At 45.0% G+C, this 24864-nt stretch overlaps 1 protein-coding gene across 1 annotated transcript in view; it reads right to left on the bottom strand.

Annotated features, from left to right (window-relative positions):
- Window positions 1–852: 852 nt before the first annotated feature.
- The window catches only part of MSN (moesin), a 66612-nt gene continuing 42600 nt past the window's right edge, over window positions 853–24864 (bottom strand). The window contains exons 3-13 of the mRNA XM_059910036.1: window positions 16691–16786; window positions 15271–15545; window positions 13841–13924; window positions 13015–13161; window positions 11609–11705; window positions 9703–9866; window positions 7113–7243; window positions 6692–6852; window positions 5360–5452; window positions 3864–4088; window positions 853–3021 (exon numbers count right to left, since the gene is read on the bottom strand). Coding sequence (XP_059766019.1) covers window positions 2857–3021; window positions 3864–4088; window positions 5360–5452; window positions 6692–6852; window positions 7113–7243; window positions 9703–9866; window positions 11609–11705; window positions 13015–13161; window positions 13841–13924; window positions 15271–15545; window positions 16691–16786 — 1638 coding nt within the window. The 3' untranslated portion in view covers window positions 853–2856. The remainder of the gene's footprint in view (window positions 3022–3863; window positions 4089–5359; window positions 5453–6691; window positions 6853–7112; window positions 7244–9702; window positions 9867–11608; window positions 11706–13014; window positions 13162–13840; window positions 13925–15270; window positions 15546–16690; window positions 16787–24864) is intronic.

Raw genomic sequence — 24864 nt, 5'->3', positions numbered from 1 at the left:
CCCACTACTAGAGATTATAATTTGATGTGAGGATGTGGTCTAGGCTTTGGAATCTTTAAGATTCTAATATGCAGACAAGTTTGAGAGCCACTGCCTCAAAGGGTTGTCGTAAGGATTTAAAGCTCACAGAATACATACTTACTTTTCCTTGCAAGTATTGGCTCACCAAGAAGGGAGCTGGTAAGTGAGAGAGTATGCCAGGTCCAAGACGGCCTGGAAGGCTGATCTGGGTCTCAGTTTCCTCGTCTGTAAAACTGGGATAACCATATCTAGGCTACAAAATTGCCATGTTTTATAAACCATAAAGTACATCTTTTGTACATACATATACTAGTCTCCATTCTTACTTCATACTCCACTCCTTACTACCTTTTGCAACAGGGCTCAAGGTAATTTCTCTGACCTTCACTGGCACTGCAATAAGTGAGGATAATAGGAGGTGAGCAAGCCTGGAGGCCTTCCTGAAAAGAGGCAGGATAGGGCCTGACCACCCCAGGGGGAGTCCAGAGATATAAACCACCCCCCACAAGCAGCCCCAAAGCCCCAATGCCAAACAAGCCCAGGAGCATCATATGGTCAATACAGGGCCCATCTACACCAGAAAAAAATGGCCTAGGGCTATGGAAAGGACACAGGCTATTAAGTCATATAGTCCTGTGCCATTGGGCAGTTATTCTACTTTTTCAAGTCCATTTCCTCCTCTATAAAACGAGGATAGTCATATCCACTCTCCATAGGACTGAAGTGAGAATGAAATGAGACCAGGGATAGGAAAGTGGTCCACAGAGTGCAAATTACAGTGAAGTATCTTACAGCCACCCACTCATGCCACAAAGAAAGATCAAGTCACAGTGAAGTCTTCCTAGATTTTATTGGCACTGAAATAGAACATTGGTTAAGCATAAACCCCTCCGAAAACAAATTTTAAAAACCCCAAAAATACACACACAAAAAAACTGAATATAAAATCTAACCTTTTTCCCCAGCTTCCCTGGGGCGGGGGGTACTACCTTTAAGGCAGCTAGATTGCCCCACAATTCCAGGTTTGAATTTAGCCAATATAGGGCATATCACCAAGAGAGTGTCAATATAATTCACAGCAATGCACATAAGACTCCGCAAGGTCAAGCAGGAGGCAAGGGGAGGGAGGGATCAAAGCCATGGACTCTGGGCTAGGGGCACTGCATGGAAGGACAGTAGGGCCCCTTGGGGAATGAACGCTGAGGAGAAGGCAAAAAAAGGAACAATAAAACCAAATACCAAGAACCTTAAAAAAGGATTGTATGACCTACAGTGACGGGTGATATCACTAATACTGAAAGCTTCCTACATTAATTTTTCTGGCAAAATATTCTTTTACAATATAGTATATGCTTCCTAGGTGTAGGGGTGGCAAGGGAATGAGGCCAAAACGATCCTGTCCCAACACTAATATCTTCTAAGGGTGCATTAGCAAGAAACACAGAAATCAATATTGAGTTAGATGCCACTAAAATATATAATACTGGTGGAAAGAAAAAGAGCACACATGAGACAGAGAGGAGGAGGAGGCTGCTCCTGGGTTGAAAGAAAGAGGTGGGGGTGTGAAAAGGACCAGGCCAGAGCCCCTAACAGCTCTCTGGTTTACAGCTCCAAGGGATAGCACAGCTGGTGGCAAGACCTGGGTTAGAGGTTTATTAAACAGAGGCAGGACCCAATCACCACCTTGGAGAGGTGTAAACTGTAGGATCTGGGCCACAAGCTTCTCTCACCATACTCAGCTTCTTCCACCCACTCACCAATTGAGCCAACTGACATCAAGATCCAGGGCTCACCAAACCAAGGCCTTAATGGCCCTGAAACAGGAGCTGTGGTCCAAGTAACTCTGAAGGGAGAAGTGGTCTGGGACCCCTGGCAGGTAAAATACTGAAGCCACGTGTGAATATTTCCTCCCTTTAGCAAGAGTTCTGGATGGGGCTGGCTGGGTTTGGGGGTAACCATCCCTACTGTTCTACCTGGAGGGGGTTTGGGGATTGGAGTGGGGAGGGGCAGATCCCAAGAGGGGAAGAGGAACACAGAATAATAAGTAAGGGATATCTCTGCCCATAGAGCTCACTTGAAACAAGTCTAGGCTCCCATAAGGCATAGGGGCAGATCCTCTACCCAATCTTTTCTGAACAGAATGGCCAACGGCCTTCCAGGATGTTGGTGAAGCCTCTTGCAGGCACTGTCTCCCCCATATCACCCTGAAGAGAAACTGAGTCCCTGAACTCAGGGACAAGGTTTACTGGGACCGAGTTTGTAACAGGCCCAATCTGGGAGGTAGAGAGAAGAATGAGTGAACATCTTTTTAGCCTCCGATCATTACAAAGCCTAAACAACCATAGAAGGAATGGACACTGGGAGGCCTAATCCTAGGGCAGTTGACATCCTAGAGCATACAGCCAAGGCTCCACCTCCTTCTCTAAACCCTGTGATGTTCCAATTCTGCAAATCACAGGACCATGAAGAGGAGTGGGGGGGGCCAGTTTTCAACATACTACACTTGACTCCTGCAGAGCAACAGTAAATGTGGGGGTATTTCCCAAATCAAGTGGGAAGTGCCTCTGAGCTGAGAAAGTGATCTCTTCTAGCAAGCTAGATCACCTGGGATAGAGGAAAAAGAGGGTCCCATCATCACCACAGTGGGCCGTCTCTCTGCCTAGGGAAGTGAGTGAGGGCTGAGGGGCTAGGTTTGGTCCCATGGCTGTACTGAATGCTTGGCATGACTCCTGGGCTGCTCTAGTTAGTGGCTCCAGCACAGTGTGAGTTAGGCAAGAGTGTAGGAGTGTGGGGCAAGGAAGAAGGGAGGAGGGGTCCCTAGAGGCTGGGTGCCCATTACATGGACTCAAACTCATCAATGCGCTGCTTAGTATTGCCCTGCCGGATCTGGCGCAGGGTCTTGTATTTGTCTCGACCCAGTCGCATGTTCTCAGCATGAATCATGTCATTAGCAGTCTTCTTGGACTCATCACGGGCATTGGCCAGCTCTGAAGTGAGGGCCTGTGAGGGTGCAAGGGGATAAGGGGTTAATGGCTTCCTCTCATTTTACCTCCCCTCGTTAATCAGATGTATTTCCTGATTTATTTCCTTCTTACCTTCCTCCCACCCTCTCCACCACCTTTCTCTCTCAACCCCCACCCCTGCCCCCCTCTTTATACACACAAACACAGACACACACATTTTTTGAGAGCCATTTCCAGCCCTGTTAGAACTGCAGTGGGGCAAGAATTTAAAAAAACAAAACAAAAAAACCAAAACACCAACTTAGCAGATCAACTGATGACAGAATCCTGAGAGTAGAACAATACACCAAAGATTCAAGTAGGAATTGTGACAACTAAGTATTTTCTGAATATGAGGTACATGGAATATGGGTGGAGGACGGTGCAAAAAAAACAAAAAAAAAAAAAGGAAGAGGCGGTCCAGGCTCTGATTAATAAGTGAGAGGTGGGACTTCCCTGGTGGCACAGTGGTTAAGAATCCGCCTGACAATGCAGGGGACATGGGTTCGAGCCCTGGTCCGGGAAGATCCCACATGCCACGGAGCAACTAAGCCCATGTGCCACAACTACCGAGCCTGCGTGCCACAGCTAGAGAAAGCCCACGCGCAGCAATGAAGACCCAACACAGCCAAAGATAAATAAATAAATTTATAAAATAAATAAATAAATAAAAAATAAATAAGTGAGAGGTGCCCTCCCTGAAAGTTCTCACTGAGAAATGCTCAAGCTCCCACACAGCACTGAGACAGGCTCCTCTACTGCTCCCGTGCCCGGATGATCTAGGGAAGGCCATGGGCTACTAAGTCAATACACATGGTCTCCATGACCATGCCTCGATACCTTCAGGTGCTTCTGCACACGCTCATTCTTCTCTGCCTCAGTGGTACGTTCCTCCTCGCTGCGATCCTTGGCCATGGCATCAGCCCGCAGTTCGGCGCTGGCCTCTGCACCGTTCTCATCCTGCTCATCCTGCTCATTCTCGGCAGGCTCTGCCACATGAGGCGTGCTCATGGCAGTCTTCAGCTCTGCACGGGTCTTCTCCAAGTCTTCTTGTACCATCTGAGCCTGTCCAGTAACAGAGGAAGAGAAGGACTGGCAGTCAGACCAGGCTAACTTGCGGCATCCCTATGTGTGCCTAGAATGGCCCAGCAGAAAGCAGGCACCAGGTAGGCCAAGTCACTTTGTCTGACTGATCCTGAGTTCCTTCAGCTGTATAATAGGAGTAATTGTACCAAATTCCCTGGGGGTATTGGAGAATTCTGGGAAGTATTTGAGAAAGCCTTGAGCTCCTTCTCCCATGATACCCACTGTCAAGGAAGGATGGAAGCGTGAAGAAACCCAAATCCTCACATTGGTCAGAATGGCCATCATCAAAAAATCTGCAAACAATACATGTTGGAGAGGGTGTGGAGAAAAGGGAACACTCTTGCACTGTTGGTGGGAATGTAAATTGATACAGCCACTATAGAGAACAGTATGGAGGTTCCTTAAAAAACTAAATAGAACTACCATATGACCCAGCAATCCCACTACTGGGCATATGCCCTGAGAAAACCATAATTCAAAAAGAGACATGTACCACAATGTTCACTGCAGCACTATTTACAATAGCCAGGACGTGGAAGCAACCTAAGTGTCCATCGACAGATGAATGGATAAAGAAGATGTGGCACATATACACAATGGAATATTACTCAGCCATAAAAAGAAATGAAATTGAGTTATTTGCAGTGAGATGGATGGACCTAGAGTCTGTCATACAGAGTGAAGTAAATCAGAAAGAGAAAAACAAATACCGTATGCTAACACATATATATGGAATCAAAAAAAAATGGTTCTGAAGAACCTAGGGGCAGAACAGGAATAAAGACACAGATGTAGAGAATGGACTTGAGGACACGGGGAGGGGGAAGGGTAAGCTGAGAAGAAGTGAGAGAGTGGCGTGGACATATATACACTACCAAATGTAAATAGATAGCTAGTGGGAAGCAGCCACATAGCACAGGGAGATCAGCTCGGTGCTCTGTGACCACCTAGAGAGGTAGGATAGGGAGGGTGGGAGGGAGACGCAAGAGGGAGGAGATATGGGGATATATGTATATGTATAGCTGATTCACTTTGTTGTAGAGCAGAAACTAACACACCATTGTAAAGCAATTATACTCCAATGAAGATGTTAAAAAAATAATAATTTTTTTTAAATAAAAAATAAAATAAAAGATACTTCCAGGTATTATCTTTAAAAATAAATAAATAAATAAAAGAATCTAAGGAACTGGAGCCTATGCATATGATACCCCATCCCACACTGCTTTGTCTTGGGCACTGTATCTTACCTTCTGCTGCCATTCCACAGCCTCACTCTCCTTTTTCTGTCGGGCCATCTCCAGCTGGGAGATTCGAGCTGTCAGCTCTGCCATTTCCAAGGCCTGTGGATCAATTGGAAGCTTATGAGAGGTGGGCCTTCTGGTCCTCAGGCCCCAGGTGTCTTCAATCCCAGATCCCCTGAGAACTAACAGGGGACTTGCTGCTCCACTTGCTTGCTGCTCTGGAGGCTCTTTTTACCACACTTCCTCCAGGAAGCCCAGAGGAACACTCTTATTCTCAGATCTACTATAGCACCCTATTAACTCCAAACTATTTCCTTATAAGTCAGAGCTCCCTGCCTAGACTATAGACCTGAGGACAAACAATGTGTCATCTCTGGCTCTTCCTCATCTCTCTCTCTCCCTCTCTCCCTCTTGGTATTGCCAATTGCACAGTTAGGGCCTCAGTAAAGCTTTGGAGATCACTGTGTCACTGCCTGAAGTGGCAGACCCTTTCCTGTTATCCTACAATGCTCAGGGCTCCACTAAGACTCTTCCCAGGACAAGTATAGGAATGACACTCAAGTGTCACAAAGTGATCTGAAGAAGGGAATAAAGCTTATGTACGCCCTCACACTTTGGGCAAATCTCCCAGAGGACGTTTCCCCCTGAGAATTAGGTTTTAGGTTCCTGCACTCCCACTCCAAACGGTACAGGGGGAGAGCATATGTCAAGGACTTTGGGACACAGGTTCTTAATTTCTGAGTCACAGAACCCTTGGAAATTGTGATGAAAGTATAGATGCTCACCCTTCTCCCCTAAAAAATGTATAGACACACAGTTTTACATGTGATTTTAGGGAGCAAACCTTTAAAAGAGAGGCAGAAATGACTTCTCATTCTTACTCAGTCACAACAGTGTGACCTCTGATGAGTCTCTTCAACCTCTCTGAGCCCTAATTTCCTTATCTGGGCATATTATCCCACAAGGATTAATCTCATAGGGTTATTAGGAAGAGGAAATAAGGAAGTAAGGAAAAGGGAAAAGTTGCTAGTATAGCTTGTAACACACGTAGCTAGTCAATCAAGTGTGAATCCCTTTACTTCTTTCCTCCCTCTCTCCTTTGTCAGGTCATCAGCTCAAATCCCCAATTGCTAAGAAAGAGAATAAAAGTAAGGGTTAGGGAAGAGTATTTGCAAAATGACTTCTCAGCTTGCTTCTGAAGGAGCTATCTGCTGGAAGCCTGCTGAGAGTTACCCTGCTGGAAAGAACCAGTCCTGCAAGCAGAGGTAGCTGTGAATAGGTAGGCAGACAGAAGAGAAAACTCAGGTCCCATAATCCCAGCCCATTTTGTAGCTTTACCAGTTGTTCCTGGGTCTTCTTCTGGTCCCGGGAGGCCTGCAACAGGGCCTCCTTGGCCTCTTCAGCTTCTTGACGCTCTTTGGCCAGTTTTTCAGCCTCGCTCTGGGCACGCTTCCGCTCCTGTTCAAGTTCCAGAGCCCTGCGGGTCTGTTCTTCCAGTTCTGGGAAGAGAAGGTAGGGGAAAGGTGGTGAAGAGTGCAGAGATCAAGAAGGGACGCCTAACTTCCTTCCTGGAAATGCTTCACCCCAGGACACAGCTGGCAGAAAGTTCTAGGCACTCTTCCTCTTGCCCCATCACTCCTCTATTCTTTAGCCATATCTGGAATATATGGCCTGAGTCTGCAGCTCAGACAGAAGGGTTTCCAGCTCATAGAGTCAGACTGTGGGAAAACCCAGTCTCCAAGGTGACTCCAAGCCTCACCTTGTTGAGCCTTCTTAGTCTGTTCCTCGATCTGCTTCAGCCTCTCCATCAGTTCCTCCTTTTCCCGTTCAATCTTCTCCTTCTCCTTTTCTGCCATCTCACGTTTCTTCTTCTCATTTTCCAGCAGAGCACTAGGAAAGGAGAAAGAAGGGATGGAACAGGATAGCAAGGCCACATGGAAGCCTTGGAATCCCCAAGGCTCCCTGGCCCTGGCCCCTCAGTCCCCACCCATCCAACACACTCAGGGCTTGTGAGGCAAGACCACTCTCCCTTCTCTCTACATTCTTGTCCTTACATCATAGCCCTACATGGGCCGGTATGCTCAGGGCCCTGTCAGTTTGTCTCAGAATCAGGAGATCCAACCTGGACTCTCAGCTTGTCCACTACCCAGTGGGTAATCAGTGGGTGACCTTAGCTACATCATTTCTTTGCTCTTGTTCTCAGTAACCTTATCTGTAAAATGGCCAAATAAGTCCTGCCCTATCTACCTTATAAAGTTACAGGGAGAAAAGTTTTGGATCTGTGCTGATATACTGTGGTTCAAGTCTGGTGATCCCTATGGCTAGGGCATCAGTCCTCTGCCTGCCCTCTGAAGCTCAGCTCTAGGCTCCTTTTCCCCAGAATTTGTTGTAAATCTAAAATAAGTATTTGCTTTTTCTTGCCCCAGCGCCTCTTCCAGGAGGCCTTCTTTTCTCCCTTGGCTAGATGTCTTTTCTCTTTCTGACCCCTCAGAATACTTGGCCTATCCTTCTCCACATCCCTCCTCCCTGTTATTTTTCTCCATAGTACTTCTTATCATGTCACATACCACATAATATGCTTATTTGATCTGTCTGTCTCTTCCCACTAGAATGACAGCTTCATGGGAGCAGAGCAGAGAGTTTTGTCTTTTTTTTTCACTGCTCAATAAATATATATTGAGTGAATGAATGACACAGCATTTGTACCTTGAACTGTTATATATATACTGTTTTTTCCCTTTCTTCTACTATACTGTGAGGTCCTTGAGGGCAGGTTCCTGCCAGATCCAGTTCTGTAAACTGCCCCTAATTTCATTTTTTCAGAATAAATGTGAACTTTGGTGTCTAACCTCTCATACACGGAGTCATTTTCCAGCCTACTAGATTAGAAGCCTCCTGAGGTTCCAAACTCTTTATGACAGAGTATCTACTAAAACAGTGCTCTCAAACATTAACATGCACAGGAATCACCAGGGATCTTATTTTTCAAATAACTTACTGAGGTGAAATTCACATAATATAAAATTAACCACTTTAAAGTGAATAATTCAGTGGCATTTAATACATTCACAATGTTGTATGACCACTACCTCTATTGGTTCCAAAACATTTCATCACTCCAAAGGAAAACCCATACCTGGTATTAAGCAGTTTCTCCACATCTCCCCTCCCTCCAGCCCCTGACAACCACCAATCTGCCTTCTGTTTATCTATTCTGGATATTTCATATAAATGGAATAATACAATATGTGACCTTTTGTGTCTGGTTTCTTTCACTTAGCATAATGTTTTACAGATTCATCTACATTGTAGTATGTATCAATACTTTGTTCTAAAATTTTTAATGGCTGAATAATATTTCATTGGATGGCTGTACAATTTGTTTATCCATTCATTCACTGATAGACATTTGGGCTGTTTCCAATTTTTGGTTATTGTGAATTGCACTGCTATGAACAGGTATGTGCATGTACATGTTTGAACACCTGTTTTCAATTTTTTTCAGTATATACCTAGGAGTGGAATTGTGGAATTGTATGGTAATTCTACATTTAACTTTTTGAGGAACCATCAAATTGTTTTCTACAGCAGCTGAACCATTTTACATTCCCACTAGCAATGAGCATGAGTTCCAATTTCTCCATACCCTTGCCAACAACTGTTATTTTCTGTTTTCATTTATTATATCCATATTAGTGAGTATGAGGTGGTACCTCACTGTGGTTTCGACTTGCATTTCCCTAATGACTAAGGGTGTTTTCATGTGCCTGCTGGCCATTTGCATATCTTCTTTGAAGAAATGTTCAACTAGGATCTTAAGTTGCAGATTTTGAATCAGCAGCTTTGGGGTAGGTCTCAGAATACTGCCTTTCTAAAAAGTTCCAAAGTTGATGCTGATGCTGCTGAGCTTTAATGCACTTTGAGTAGCAAGGAGCCGCAGTGCAAAAGGGCTTGGTAGGGAAAATTCTGGTGGCTCTGCCCAATTCCACTCAAAAAACCCTAGAGTCCAGGTTTAAATGTGCATGAAGCCTTCTGCTACTGCTGCGATACTGGTCAGATAGTCCAGAGCAACCCAGAGTCCACCTAGAAGAGCAATGGCATGAGGGTCATAGATAATGGGGAACTATGAAATGCCCCTCCCTCCTATGAGCCTCTGAAATCCTAGGATTCTAAATGCCTGCCTCCTGGGGATGGGGATGCCTGAGACTTAATGGAAGGGGTGTATCCCTGTACAGCTCTCTCTCCCCCAGTACCAGGATGGCTTCATGCCTTGCCTTTAGCAGGCTTGGCACCTCTGAGAAGCTTCTTTGCCACAGCCCCGGCCCCCACTTCAGTTCCATGTCACCTACCGCTCCATCTGTTTCTGGTGCTTCTCCTCCCGGGCCTGTGCCTTCATCTGCTGCACCTCGATTGTGTCGGGCTTACGGCGGCGCATGTATAGCTCATGGTTCCCCATACACAGAGCCAAGATCCGCTTGTTAATCCGCAGCCGAGGAGCATAGAAGACGAAGTCCTGATGGAAAACCAGCAGTCAGAAAGAGTTTAGAGGGACAGATGAAGGTGGGCTTCTGCCTTCTGAAAAGCTAAGTCCAAAAGCACTGGAAAGATCACGTTACAGATGGGAAGACCAATTATCAGAGTGGGGAAGTGACTTGCCCAGGGTCAGATGGCAGGTTAGTGGCAGACCCAGGGCTAGAACCCAGGCTTCTTGACTCCGAAACCAGTGCTCTTTCCACCGAGCCACAATTTCTTTCAACCTTTGCTTATGAAAAGCATCCTAAAATACCCTCAATGCAACTGAAAGATAGAAACTGACTTTATCTGCTAATTAGATATCCTGCTGGGTCTCAGGGGCCTGTCTTAGAGGCCCAATAATCCCTGCATAATACCGTGGTGAGTGTAGTATGGGTGGGCTGGACTGGTTCTATAACCTCCTAAAAGCATATCCTAGACCCAGTCCCTTCAATCCTGTTTGGAATAAGGCAGTTTGTAAATACATACATGAATATATAAATCTCCTGAACATCGATTATCCTGGTTGTTGTTTTTTAAATATGCCCTTGATCTCAGCTGGCTTTGTTACTTACCTTTTTCTGATGAAAGTTGAGCACAGCAGCAGTATTAAAAAAACAAAACAAAACAAAACAAAAAAACAAAAAAACAAAAAACACACACACACAAGAAAATCCAGTGAGTTTGAGTTTGTTACTACAAATACCACTGGACCAAGGTCACCAGCTGATGGGCTAACCACCAGCTCCTCTGCCACTGAACCCAAACTGCTACCATCTCACATAGCTTAGGGTGCAGTAGAAGAAGCACAAGAACCAGAGGTCAAACAACCTAGGTGTAAATCCCAGCTCTATCATTTTTAGCTGTGTGATCTTGGGCAAATCACTCCATCCCTCTGAAACTCAATTTCATCATTTATAAAATAGGTATGCTACTACCTACCTGACAATGTCGTTGAGGGTTTAAAGAGACAACATATATAAAGTTCCTAGCAGGGCAAGTTCAGAGACCTCGGAGCTGGAGAAGAATGGCTGAGGCCTCATGAGAAACGTCTGGTTCAGCATGGCCATTGGCCCTTGTTGGACATGAGGTACATCAAAAGAGGAGACTCTCATCTCAGTTTTCTATCCTATTCCCAAGCACCAGCTTTCCAGTCTTGTCAGCCACAGGCAACTGAGTAGGTGACAGGTGTGGCAAGCATGTTAGAGGAATGACTGGACTGAAAGCACTTTCTTGATTTTGGATTGCTCTGGAGAGAAGTCTTGAGAGGACAGCAGCAAAGTTATAACAAAAAGAACACCTGGAGAATCATCTTTGGATCTGGACTTCTCCTGGCTCTGTCCTTTCTCCACAATTAAAGATAAATCAAGTACATGAACAGTTTCCACTTTCTAGGGCCTAGAGGCTTTAAAAGATAAGATGTACTCTCTGTTTCTACCCCAGAGCCTCAGGGAAGTAAAAGACAGTGGCTAAGAGGCAGTAATTAGACTGCCTATGGCTCTCCATAATCCATGCTTCTCCTGAGACACAGGTAGCAGTGTGGCACCAGTTATAGGATGCCTCCTGACCATTTCTTGGCATCAGCATCCCCTTTCATTGCCAATCGCCTTTTGTGCCTCCTATTCCCACCCACATACACAAAAAAGCCAAAAAAGGGAGAGAAATATAGAATGACACAATTGCTTCTAGCATTATCCAGGCCTTGGCAAGTACCTGTGTTGGCCAGTGGGAGGAGTCACTTACCGGGGCTTTTTTGTCAATGGGCTTGATGACAAATTTCTTGTCATTGAAAGAGATGTTCCTGATTTCACTCCAGGGGAAGCCTATCTTAGGAGTCAGTCTGTAAAAATGGATGCCAAGAACATTAGGATAAAGGCAAGACAAGAAGGACTTAGAGGGTTGGTGCCTTGCCCTCCCCACCACCAACTTCTCCCTTAAGGAGGTAGATTCATTGCCAGCTCAGCCAGTGTCATCACATGCCACCACATCAGCTGCCAGCATTGAGGGCGCACAAAGGACCTCCTGATACCACAATCAACATATCCCTTGTCCCAGTATCTGAGGTTTGTTTAATTTTATTTTTTGTTGAGGCATGGACCTTGTAACAATCTCTCACAAGAATCCCCAGCCCTACTTAACTGGAACTCTTCTACCCAAGGTTGTAAAAGTTGGGGAGAAGGTAAATAATGAGTTCCAAGACTCAGAAGTTACAGAAAACAATAATATACTGATCTTCATCCTCATCAAGAGCAAGCCAAGAAGGGACTTCCCTAGTGGTCCAGTTGAGAACCCACCTTCCAATGCAGGGGACACGGGTTCGATCCCTGGTCAGGGAACTAAGATCCCACATGCTGCGGGGCAACTGAGCCCACGTGCCGCAACTACTGAGCCCATGTGCTCTGGAGCCTGTACGCCACAACTAGAGAGAAGCCCGTGCACCGCAACGAAGAGCCCATGTGCCGCAACTAAGACCCGACATGGCAATAAATAAATAAATAAATAAAATACTTTTTTTAAAAAAAAGAGCAATCCAAGGAAAAAAAATAAGCTAGTGAGATAAAGCTGTAGCAAGAGGGATTACAGGCCAAAAGGCACTTAATCATCATATGCAAAGGAGATTAATTACAAATCGTGACAAGGTAGGTTTTAGACCAGTGTTGTCCAACAGAAATATAATGAGAACCACACATGTAATTTTAAATTTTCTAACAGCCACATGAAAATAAGTAAAAGGAAATAGGTGAAATTAACTATAACAGCAGTTCATTTAACCCAGTATATGTAAAATACTATCATTTGAACATGTAAATCAATATTTTTAAAAATATTAGTGAGACATTTTGTATTCTGTTATTCACACTAAGTCTTCAAAGTCCAGTATGGAGTTTACACTTATAGCACATCTCAATTCAGAGCAGCCACATTTCAAGTGCTCAACAGCTATATGTGGCCAAAAGCTACCATAGTGGACAGTGCAAGTCTAGTCAATGCAAGATTTAGAGGCCTGAGGGAGGTTGTACAATCATCTGGACTGGTCTAAACTAGGTAGAAGAAGAATGATATAGGTGGGACCCAGGAAGTATAATCCTACTCTGTCAAATCCTAGGTGTCAAAGTGGTCCAAAAAACTAAGTAAGCTCTGAACTATACCTGTCATTCTGCTCATAGATGTTGAGACCCAGGGCATCCACTCCCAGCCACAGCTCTGAGCCTTTCTTGTTCTTGATGCTGAAGTAGTTCACACCATACATCTCCAGATCCTGGGCAATCTTCAGATACTCCAGGACAGCATCCTCCCTAAACAAGAGAGCAGGGTGGGGCGGGGGCAGGGAATATAGGGGAGCCTGTGAATCAGACCCGGGGAGACAGAAAGCCTACTTGTTCTGCACTTCTGACAAGAATCTTGCTATAAGGGGTGGGAAAGAGGATGGAAGGTGAACAGATGATGGCGAACAGAGCACAACATGACTTTTGCCAAAAAATGCTCACAAGAGCCTCAGGTCTGAGGTTCCCAAGGGGAATAAAGGCAGGCTGACCCTTGCTGGCCTCTGGCATGTTAGCTATCACAGAAGCCTCGTACGCAGGCACATTATTAGCAGAGCGCAAATGAGGTGGTGATGGAAAAATGGTAAGATTTGTTCTTCAACTAGACAACTCCAAAATGGTATGCCATGCTTATAGAGCTCCTTCTTCATTTCATTCTTGGGGAGGAGCCCCTGGTGGCGCAGAAGCTCCCTAGGGATCCTGAGATCCCCTTTATTTCTTTATGGTCAAAATTGTCTGGGCTATCAGTTGCCATCATTCACAAAAAGTACAGCTTTATAATGGCCCTGATTTGCCTTCCATTTCTAATTTCCTGTTTCTCTCTCTCCAACGTCCTCCAGTGTTCCTAGCCCTCTGCCTCTTCTCCCTCCAGAACCAACTCTCATTCTCCCTGCAGGGGCAGTAGAGCCCACAGTTGCTAGGGCCGGCTTACCTGAGCATGCCCCGGTGCTCTTCATGCCACACCTGGATCCGTTCCTCCCACTGGTCCTTGTTAAGTTTGTGCTGTTCCAGGACCCTGGAAAGACAATGCATGGTGAGTAGTTTAAAGCACAAAGTCCAAAAGCAGGGGTAAAGGGAAGTCTACTTAGCTCCCTAAGGGGTTGATGCAAAAAGAATGTGGGGTCATTACACCAGAAGCAGACTGAAATTACAGCAGGAGGTATTAATTAGACATAGGGAACTGCCTGAGGGGTATGAGAGATACAGAAGGGGTGACCAAGAAAGACAATAGGAACACCTTCCTTTGTACCTTTAACCAGAAAATCCAATATGTGCTGTGGTCTCTAAGCAGAGCAATAACATATCAACAGTCTGTGCTGGCTTGTGGGGCTAAGAGTAGGAACGGGCCTCGTGGAGGCATGCACACGCTCTCCTAGATCTTTGTGGTACCAACAGTTTGCAATTGTGAGACTATTGCTCAGGGATAAGATTACAGCCTGTGGCTACAGAACAAAGAACTGAGCCCAAATGGCTCTGGGAGAAACTATTGATAATGGGCTCAACCTCCCGGATCTACTAGATCATAAACAAGGCTTGCTTTAAATATGCTATCTCAGACATTATGGCAGTGACTTAGGTAGAGTCCGAGGGCACAACCACTATCCCTAATACCTTCAGGTGAGTTGTACATTTGCCACAGCTCCACTGGGACTGAGGCTACCAGAATGAAGCAGAACTTTTCCTTCCAATCCAGAAGCCTATGAAAATAGCGAATGGATGCAGTGGGGTTAAAAAATTCAAGAGACTAGTGTTCTAGGTCACCTTAAATGAGCTGTGGGAGATTGAGCAGGTCAGAGTGAGCACCTCTGAACATCTATTTCCTGAGCCAATAAGGATTGTGCTGCCTTATTCATTTTGTGTGTTGTTGTGATGCTAAAACAAGAATAATGAGTGTTTGAGAATGTTCAATTTTGAAGTTTACAAAAGCAGAAATCTCTGTATACTGGTTATCAATATTAAAAGACTGTTTGAGCTCCCCACATCCTTGGCTTAAGTATTTCTCACTCCTATGAACCTCTGATATAAGAGGTCTAAATCAGTGAAAAGGATTGAGAAAATGGAACCGGGGCAAGGAGAATCAATCCATCTCTGGTTCTCTATATAAGCACCTGTTTACAGGGTAATGAAGTCCTGTAATTAGGCAAACAGAGGAGGAAAAAAAGCTTTTTATTTTGAGAACCAGAGAAATAACAACAGGGTATGGTGCCATATGCAAATGTGTCTGTCTGAGCAGCATAACACGGTCTTCAGACAGACCCTAGTGGAGAGGGACAGATCTGGCAACCCCTGTATAATAGGGATCAGTCAGCTTTGGGCTGCAGCCCACTCTGACCAGGGCAGATGGCCAGTACATCACCTCACCTCTGTGGCAGCAACTTGTCCCCGGCCAAGTAGCCAGACTTGTGGACTTCCTTATTGAAGTCACCATACTTGGACTGGACAGCATAGGAGGCCAGCAACACAGCAGTCTCAGGTGGGCAGTAAATATCATCATTGAGAATGCCCTCCTTCACTTGCAGGAAGAATAGTCGCTGTGTGATGTCCTGGATCAATTCCTCGGATACATCCTCAGGGTAGAACTTAGCCCGGAACTTGAAAAGCAGGGGGCTTTCCTTCCGCACATCCTGGGCAGTCACCTGGGAGCAGCAAGGGGTTATGGGCTCTCAAAAAATAGACTTTAGGGGTGGGGGAGTGGCTGTAGGGTGGGAAGAAGACACTGAAAAGTCATCAATTTGGATAATCCCAAAGAGCTGGGTGGCAATTCTCCTGGTAATTCAGAAAAGAGACACATTACTTTCATTGGGGACCCAATCCCATATCCATAATTGCTTCCTGTTGGGAATTTCTTCCTGAAATAGCCTAACACCCACTGATAGTCATAAGCCCTTAAGCCATCATCATCTGACAATATATCCAGCTGCCCCCACGTTCTGAAAGTAGGCTTAAGAAACTCCTCTTTTAAGGCTCCCCCAACTCCATAAATCAGCAAAGTAAAGACTAGGATGTATGACTGAGGTCTGGGAATTGGCTATAGGCAAAAGCACAAATCAGACTGTCTTTTAAAGCCTGAAATTGGCTATTAGCGGCTCCACATTTTTCCAGCAGAAGTCTCCACTCTTTGTGAAAAGAAGACTCTGCCAGCAGAAGGTGGGGCACCCATCCCCTAGACACTGTCAGGAAAATAAGCCATAGGACAATATGGAGACCTCCAAGGACAAAGTCAGCCAGTTTGAGGATAATGAGATGGAGAACTGCCATGTTCCTGCAGAGATGCTGCTTGGAGGTGGAGAGTTTGAATGGACCTATACTTAAACCATCCCACTTGGAATTCAACTGAGATAGAAAATCAAGAAAGAAGGACACATCCGTATGGGGCTCAGGTATCAGTTGACAGGCAAGAAAAGGGACAAGATAAGATTATGAGACTTTCAAGATTCTTTCCAGTTTAATAGTCTATGACTCTCTGTTTAACAAATTTCCTAAAGCCCTTCAGTTTGGAAAGGAAAAAAGGATACCAATCCCCTCCTGAAGAACTACTAATGGCTATGGTCCATAAGTGGGTCCCATCCTCCTTGGACACTGGCCATTCTCGCTGTTAGGAGTCCAAGTGGAGACAGCAAGAGATCTGCCCTTATTCTGATCTAGTGGTCGATCAGAATTTTTCACTCATGAAAAACTGAGCCCTAGATGCCCTGCATTTGCCAGCGAACACATTTTACACCCCTGAGAAAGATCTGGTAGAGGAGTGAATTCCAAACCTGACAATGGGATAAGCAATTACCTTCTTATTGAGTTTTAGCCAAGTAGAGAAACCCTTAGTGTCCTGGTACTGCAGACCAAAAAACCAAACTTCCCTCAGGCCGATAGTTTTCACCACCTGAAAGACAAAACACAAAACAACCACTAGTTGAATGCCTACCTTGTGCCAGGCACAGAGGACAGAAATGTGGAGCCCACATGGTCCCAGGGTCTGGCAAGAAAATATACTTGGGCAGGAGCTAAGAAACGATGTCAACATCTCTCTGAACAAAGTACTTTCACTGAGGTAGGGACTGGATCGATTACTTATAAGCACGACCACACACCAGTAACTTGATATCCATTATCTCCTTGAATTTTCACAATAGCCCTATGATATAATTACAATTGGGCCCATTTTATAGATAATAAAAGTAAGGTTCAGAAGTGAAGGTTCAGTTAGTAAGTAGCAGAGTCAGGTCTGTTTGACTCCAAACCCATTCAAATCCAGTGCTTTCTGCCACCCCCCCACCCCCCCTCAATTATGCCATGCAGCTTCACACACCCAGGATGGATTAAAAGCTGAAGGTAAAAACTGTTGGTTTAAATCCTGAATCTTGTTCTCCTGGATTACTTCTTTATGTTTAGCAACTAGGAATAATGCCCACACCCTTCAGAATGAATCCTATTTACAATGTCCAAATAAAGAATGTTTGAGGAGACAGAGCAGGGACTGGGGTATCTATACACCCCAAAGCTGTGCTGTGCCTAGGGGCTGAGATGCTTCTTTCCAGTCCTGATTAGAGTTCAGTCATGATTTCCCTTTACCACTCACACAGGTTGAGAGTGGGAATGAGGGTGGAAACAGGGTGAGTACCTCAGTGTAGTAGCTGAGGGGCCCCGTGGTGTTCTGGGCATCTTGGCTGAGCAGTGGGCAGGAAAGGGAGGCCAGCCAGGAGAAGACAGATGGGGTCTGTTTTCCAGTCCCCGACATTAGCATGTAAATAGTTCTGGCTGGTGGCTCAAACCCAGCATGCCCACCACTGGGGATAGAGGCAATAAAGCTGAGCCACATCCTAATGAGGTCACGCTGGCATCAGAGTCTTCTTTATATTTTCTTCTATTGTGGGGGGGTGGTGCTGGCGGGGGGTGGTTGAGGTGAAGAAATGTACCTGGACTTAGAAACAGGTAACAAGGACCCAGTGTTGCTTATGTCTTCCCTGTGAATAAATCAGTATATCCCCTCAAAACGCACACATGCACACTCACACACACACACACACACACACACACACACACACACACACACTGCACTGTATCCAAAGTCTGCACTACACATCCAAGGCCAGGCCCCATAGTCACTCCCAGAGCTTACACTCTAGAGCTTCAGAGGTCCCAAGGAAAAAGTAGATCATGTTTATTAAAGTACCTGTTATGTGCCAGGTACCAAACACTGAACAACCATGAGATAGCTATTATCTCCATTTTATAAATGAGGAAAATAAGGCTTAGAGAGGCAACCTGTCTAAAACTGCAGAGCCTAGACTAGAATCCTAATTGTATGACTCCAAAACCTATACCCTTTTCTCTTGCATGCTATCTCCTAATGCCAAGGGCTCAAAGGATCTTAGAAGCTCTGGGGTTCCCAAGTGACTAACTCCCTTGTCTCTCTTTTGGCCCAGATATCCCAGCCAGACAGTGAACTTTGACTACCTCTGCATCTAGATATAGTTCCTGGCTTTCCCACTAGACTCAATCAACAACAGCTTTGGAGAGAAGCCATATCCCGAGGTCATTAACCTTCATTGCTCACCAGGGTATGCATGGTGATCGCCCTTCCCTTTCTAGCTTGAATCAGGTATCAGAAAACCTCAGTGGAAGTCTCAATTCTGTCTCCAACTTGCTGTGTGATCTTAAGGTACCATATTTCCCTATCTGGGCCTCAGCTTCCTCATCTATCCAGCTTCCCCATCTACTACAAATGGTGTGGCTTAAACGACCTCTTTCTGCTCTCAAGTTCTACCATTCTACTAATTAGGTTATTTGTAAATGACCAAGAAATACAACCCCATTTCCCACCTACCTCTTGCCAACTTGGGTAACTAGGAACATGCTTAGAAAAAATAAATGAAGGAAGGTGCATGGTACGAGGAAAGATCAAAAGACGTCCAGAATTCAATGGCAAAGTGAGTCCTTGAGTCTAAGTCAATAGGCAGTAGGAATTACCAGTTTTTAGATGACAACAAAGTAGTCATGTTGAAATGTGATTTTGGCTTTTTTTGCAGAGGAGAGAGGGAGAGGATGTGGACAGGAAAGATTTTTTTAAAGCACCTCTTATCTCATCCTATATCTAAGATAGGGCCTAATTAACAATTCTAATGGTTTTTCACAAGGCTGCAAAATAATAATGTGCCAAGGTACAATTGGTGGAAAGAAATAAGTTCCAAGAAACAATTCAGCCCCAAGAGAGAAAGGGACCCACTGAAGATGTTGAAAATGGACCATTAGGGCCAGGATGCTAGGTCACGGCAGGGCAGACTGGGAACAGAACTAGTAGGGCAGCAACTGGTTTTTGCCTGTACCAATGGTACAGCTGTAGAGGCTCAGAGACCCCAGAACTAAAAGGGAGTGAGGAAGGCACGGACTACACAGCCAGTCCCATAGGTCCCAGGAGTAAGTTCCTTAGCCTCTTCTTGCACCATGTTGTCTGTTTCACTAGTGGGATGGGTAGGGGTTGATGAGAAGAGGATCATGGGAGCCAAAACAGTTCCAGGATCTAGAGTATCTCTGAGGATAAAGTAATAGCTAAAGCGATATCAAAAGAAAGATCAGCAAGGCATTTTAATCTCTCTGAGCACTGCCTCTTCCCTTATGAATACAGAGAAATCAGATGTATATAAATTTTCCACTTCCTTAGGCTGTAGGGCTTAGAGAGATGAGCAATGTCTCTTAGCCTCCACTGAAGTCCTAAAGTGAGGAAGTGAGGGTGTGGGGGGAAGGAAGTATGGTCTGAAGTCAGAATCAAGACTGAAAAAGAACAAAGAATAAAACAGATGACCCCTGGACCCCAGGCTATAAGGAAAACTCCAATTAAGGTCCACAGGGCGCTGGGAATCACTTGATCAGGCAACTCTTGGCCCCATTTCAAAGTCCTGAAATATGGAAATGAGGCCAAGCTTAGCTTGCTTCCAGCTTTGCCTCCAGCTGAGACCTTACTCCAGAGGAAACAGAAACCTCGTTTTCTAGTGGGAAAGAGTATCTAGGTCCCAGTTCCAGGAACATCTGTGGCTCCAGTGATGGGTCCTTACCATTCCACTCTGAGAAATGGCTGCATCCCTGAGAAAAAATGTCTTTCTTTGCTCCCTTTGATTCCAGAGAGCCAGCTCATCTGGCCTGAGCTAGTATTTCTCAAAGCTGCCGTGGAAGAAATCCTTAAGCAGCAGAAGATAATGAATGCATATACCCTGGGGACGGGGGTGGGGTGGGGTGGGGGTGGCAGCGTGAGATACAAGAAGATGGCTGCAAGCCACAATTTTTTTGAAGCCTGAAGCTTTAACCTTAATCATTTGTGCAAATTTTACTTTCTACTCCTTAAATATCCATGTTTTAATAGTGAAATAGATATTATCTACAAGTAAAACTGATGCGCCAAGATACTAAATCACATCCATCCCACGGCTCTGTGTACCTCCTGGAACCTGCCACATTCACCTAGAGGGGCTAGGACTTCAGTTTGTAAGACACTGGCTGTGGATTCTATTCAGCCACACAATAGAAATCCCCCAAACAGACTGGAGCATTGCAGGATCCAAGCAGCATAAACTAGAAAACTGGGGTCCAGTGAGGGAAAGAGATTTGCCTCTGAGAAAATCCTCACTAATTACCAGGAGCATCTGGATGTAAGCAAGAACTCCCTTTTGCCTCTCTTTTGCATGTGAAAGCTACTTACGTCTGAGGTCTGGGGAGGGGAGGGGAGATTAGGTCAATTCTGGAAACCAAAGCCCCCCTCCTCATATCCTTTATGCATCTATCTGAGTAAACAAACTAGTGACATAAGCAGTCACTTCAGAAGCCCAGAGCAGGATTGGGAAGCAAGGTTTGAGCCTCAAGAGGAAAACTGCATGAGAAATTATGTGCAAAACTGCACCAAAGCCCAAACACCTGAGGCCCACTGAGATCCCATTACAGGCTTGGCAGCAGCTGCATCAGCCACCCACCTGAAAGCAAATCAGTACACAACTGGAAAATTCCAGGAGGGCTGCCACCATCGCTGCTTCTGCTACCCCACACTGCCTGTGCCCAAGTGGCCACCTGCTCTGTAACACAGAACCCATTCAGCTAGGGTTCTAAGTTTAGGGACCAAACTTTGTTCTTAGAATGGAAACAGGCAAATAAAGAGGAGGTCACAGAGGACACAGCTGACAAAAGGCACTGGGAAAATTGCAAATGCTATAAGCTTTGGTTCAAGCCACTATACTACTTCTTAGCTATCTGACCTTAAACAGGTCTTTTCCCCTCTCCAAGCCTCAGTTCATCATCTATAAGATGGGGATACTATTATTATAATAATAGATATTAGTTATTTTATAAAACAAAAATGGTAAAAAAGAGAAGAAGGGATTGCTGCCTTCAATGCAGAGTCAACAAATCCTAAGGCCTTCACTGAGCCAGAAAAGCATCCTGATTTCATGGCTCCCTTATCTGAACTCCCAGGGGAAATTCCACCCACTTATTTAGCCCTTAATAAGAATAAGCAACATTAGAATGCCTGCTATGCACCAGGCACTTTACTTACTCAAGGATTAAATAAGACTACAAAATCTCTAAGATTAGTGTGATTACTATTTTACTGAGGAAAGTAAAGTCCTAAGAGGCTAAACAAGCCATCCAAGGTCACACAGCTGAATATCAGGACAGAATTTGAACCCAAGGCTGACACCAAATCCCATGCTCTATATACCACCTCTATACACAACCTGAGCCTCAAGGGTGTTTGTTTCATTCAATGTGAGAGGAGAGTTGCATGTACTTTTCTCTGTTTCCATAGGTGAGTAACTCCAAGTTCCTTAAGGACAGAGATGGTGTTTGATAGGTCTAGAGATTCTCCTAGAGACACAGTAGACCTTCAGTCAATACTGAATCAGTCAATGAACAGATGAATGAATGGATGGATGCTCTGAGATTTCACCTCTCTTCTAGAGCTCAAAACCTTAAGTGGAGGGGGCAGGTAGAGCTAGAATAGAGCTAGAGCTAGAGACCACGGCTGAGGAGAAGCCAGGCAGAGGGTTCTTAAAGTGGAACTTATTATGGCAGCACTGCCCCCTAGTGGCACCTAGGTAATCAAGAGCCCTCGGAAGAACCTCACGCTTTAGAAGTGGGGCTAAGTGACAAAATCGCTGTAACAAAATGTGTTCTCTCTCCTCCTTAGCTGTGAACACACTCACAAGAACGAACAAAGGCAAACGGGAAGAACTATGGGCCCCACTTCCCTTTCCCACCAGGCCTTGTAACTCCTCAAGCTATGACTTCCCATTGTTGCCTGTTATTTATCACTGGTGCCAAGGAGGGTGCTTCCTCTCCAGTCAGCTTCCTCTCTGGTCATCAGCCAGACAACTGCTGGATTCCAGGATGGCCCCAGAGCTTCTGTCAATTCCTCCCAAGGAGTCCAGCTCCTTCCTCCTAGGCCCCTGATCTCACTGAATGATGGATCTCAAAGGTCAGACAGAATGAACTTCCTTCCTTATGCCTCATCAACTTAGAGAGAGGGAAGAAGGGAAGAGATCAAATCCCCCAATGGCCTGTGAACACCACCTCTGAGGATTTCCATCCAGACCGGCCTTGGCCCCGAGAGTGCCATATGCTCAATTCTGTGTCAGAGTTCAATTTTTTTTTCCTGTAGTTTTCACCTATGGGGTCCCAGCTCTGCTCCTTCTGACCTCACAGAACATGATTGCCCCCTCCTTCCTACAACAGCCCCTCAGTGATCTCAAGACAGAGAATACATCTTCTCTTGAGTCTTCTCCAAGCCAAACAGGCTCATTCACCCCAAACAGAGTAGCACAGTAGGGAAAAGTATAGTTTTACAGTCAGAGCTATATTTGAAACTCTGTATCACAATTTACTAACTACATAACCTAGAGTGTGTTTTTTCACCTCTCATAGGCAGGGTCACTACAAGGATTAAAACAAGGTTAGTCCATAGTAGGTGCTCACTAAATCATATTTCTCAAAACAACACTGATCTTCCTGGTCGGAAATCATGAACTTCCTGGTTTCCTCCCTTTCCTCTCCCCAACCAGTATGAAAGACTCAAGTCTCTCAAGGGCTTTTTTGGGGAAGCAGTAGCTTTCAGAACTAGCACACCAATCTGGCCAGGGCTCCCTACCAACTGGGCTTCCCTCAGAACCACACCCACAGTACACAAACCAAACCAACACTAACAAAGAACTATCCGGCCCTGTGGCTTTTCAAAGTTAATAAACCCCTTTGTTCAAGTATTTTTCTGCTCTAGGCTCTAAATTATGCCTTCCTCACCCTCCACAGCTACGCCCTCCAATGCAAATGGACAAAGCCCCCAGTGTTGAAGGCAGGGAACGGTGTCATTTGTTTGACAGAGGTGGGGTATAGAACCAGGGCTCTGGGAAGGCGTCTGGGTAGAGGCCAAGGGAGTCTCTGGTACCCAGCTGGACTATAAAATCCACATTGGCTGATACTCTCCTCTCTACAGCTGCTGCCCAGAATGATACTGTTGTCTGAAGCAAAGGGCCCAACAGCCTACGTATGGTATGGACACCTTCTCCCTTTTGTCCCAGAGACAGTAGAAGCCTACCTAGGAAGAGTTGTCCCCCCGCCAGGTATCCTTCCCCTCCCCATGCCCTGGCATATGCCAATTGCAGATCATACTCAAGTGAAGCATTTCCCTCCTTTTTACAGAAAGGGGTCATCTGAAATCCAAATAGTGGGGTTAGAAATGGGAAAGAAAAGATATGGAATACAGAAATAAATGCCACAGATAAATTTCTGAGATAACCAAATTTGAGATATCAGTTAGACAGTGTACAGATGGGGAAACTGAGGCCCAAAGAGGGGAAAGTTTTGTGTAAGGTATCAGGAGAGTTAGTGGTAGAGCCAGGCCTAAGGCCCAAAATTTCCAACTTTCTATCCAGTGCCCTTTCAACTTCACCAGGCTGTCCCTTGAAAAGCTTTCCAATATAAAACCTGCATGCAAAGGGAGAATGCAAAACCTTAATGTAATCAAAATGCATTCAGTCATTCCAGACTAGCATTGTAATCACTTGTGAACTATGTGAATGTCAGCACATTAATTGTAGTAAATGTGTGTTTAAATGTTCCTCTGACTAATCTGTCTTTTGTAGATTAAATATCAATGACTACCTTTCACCATTCGATACAAAACAAACTCCAGAGAAGAAGCAAGTTCTAGCTAGATCCAAAGTAGATATGCTGAGGATCTTCAAGCCCATCTCCCAACTCTAGCTGATTAATGAGACAAGAAGTGTCGCAGCATTTGGAAGCTATCATTTATTACATCTCTACTACATGCCAGATGCTTCACATAACACTCACTTCTCTATTTGTATTTTCTTATTGCCTTTCTCTCCTATTTCTAATTTATCCTTTTGTATCCTTATAAACCACTGTAACAAGTTTTCTGAGTAGCAAGTGAGATACAAATAACATACTCTTTCATAACCTCACAAAAAGCCTGTGAGGTAGGTATTAGACCCACTTTTGGGGGGCAGGGACAGGAGAGGAATGAGACTACCAACCCAGAAAGGTTCAATAATTTTCCCAAGGCCTAGCTACGAATATGAAGATTTTGTTTCCCCATCTGTAAAATGGGGCCAGTACTAATTCCTGCATTCATTGGGCCTTGTGATAGTCAAATGATATGGTACACAAAATGTCTGTCACAGTACCTGACATACTGTAAGCCCTGGACAAATGTTAACTTTCATCTGTAATAGCCATAGACAACAATTTTCCCACTCTACCACATGACATCAGGGACTCAGGAGACATGCCCAAGCTGTCCTCACATTTCTAGGCATATTTTCCTTCTTTTTACATAGAGATCTGAATGGAAAACAGCTTTGCACCATCCCCATCTCCATCCTCTCCCCTCACCAGTCAGGAGTATTCATAGTAACAGAATGATCTCATTTGAATATAATCTCCTTCTTCCTTTCCCTTCCC

Source organism: Balaenoptera ricei, chromosome X, assembly GCF_028023285.1.
Source record: "Balaenoptera ricei isolate mBalRic1 chromosome X, mBalRic1.hap2, whole genome shotgun sequence".
Taxonomy (NCBI): Eukaryota; Metazoa; Chordata; class Mammalia; order Artiodactyla; family Balaenopteridae; genus Balaenoptera; species Balaenoptera ricei.
Note: the sequence above shows the minus strand (reverse complement) of the source record. Positions and strands in the feature narration are given on the sequence as shown.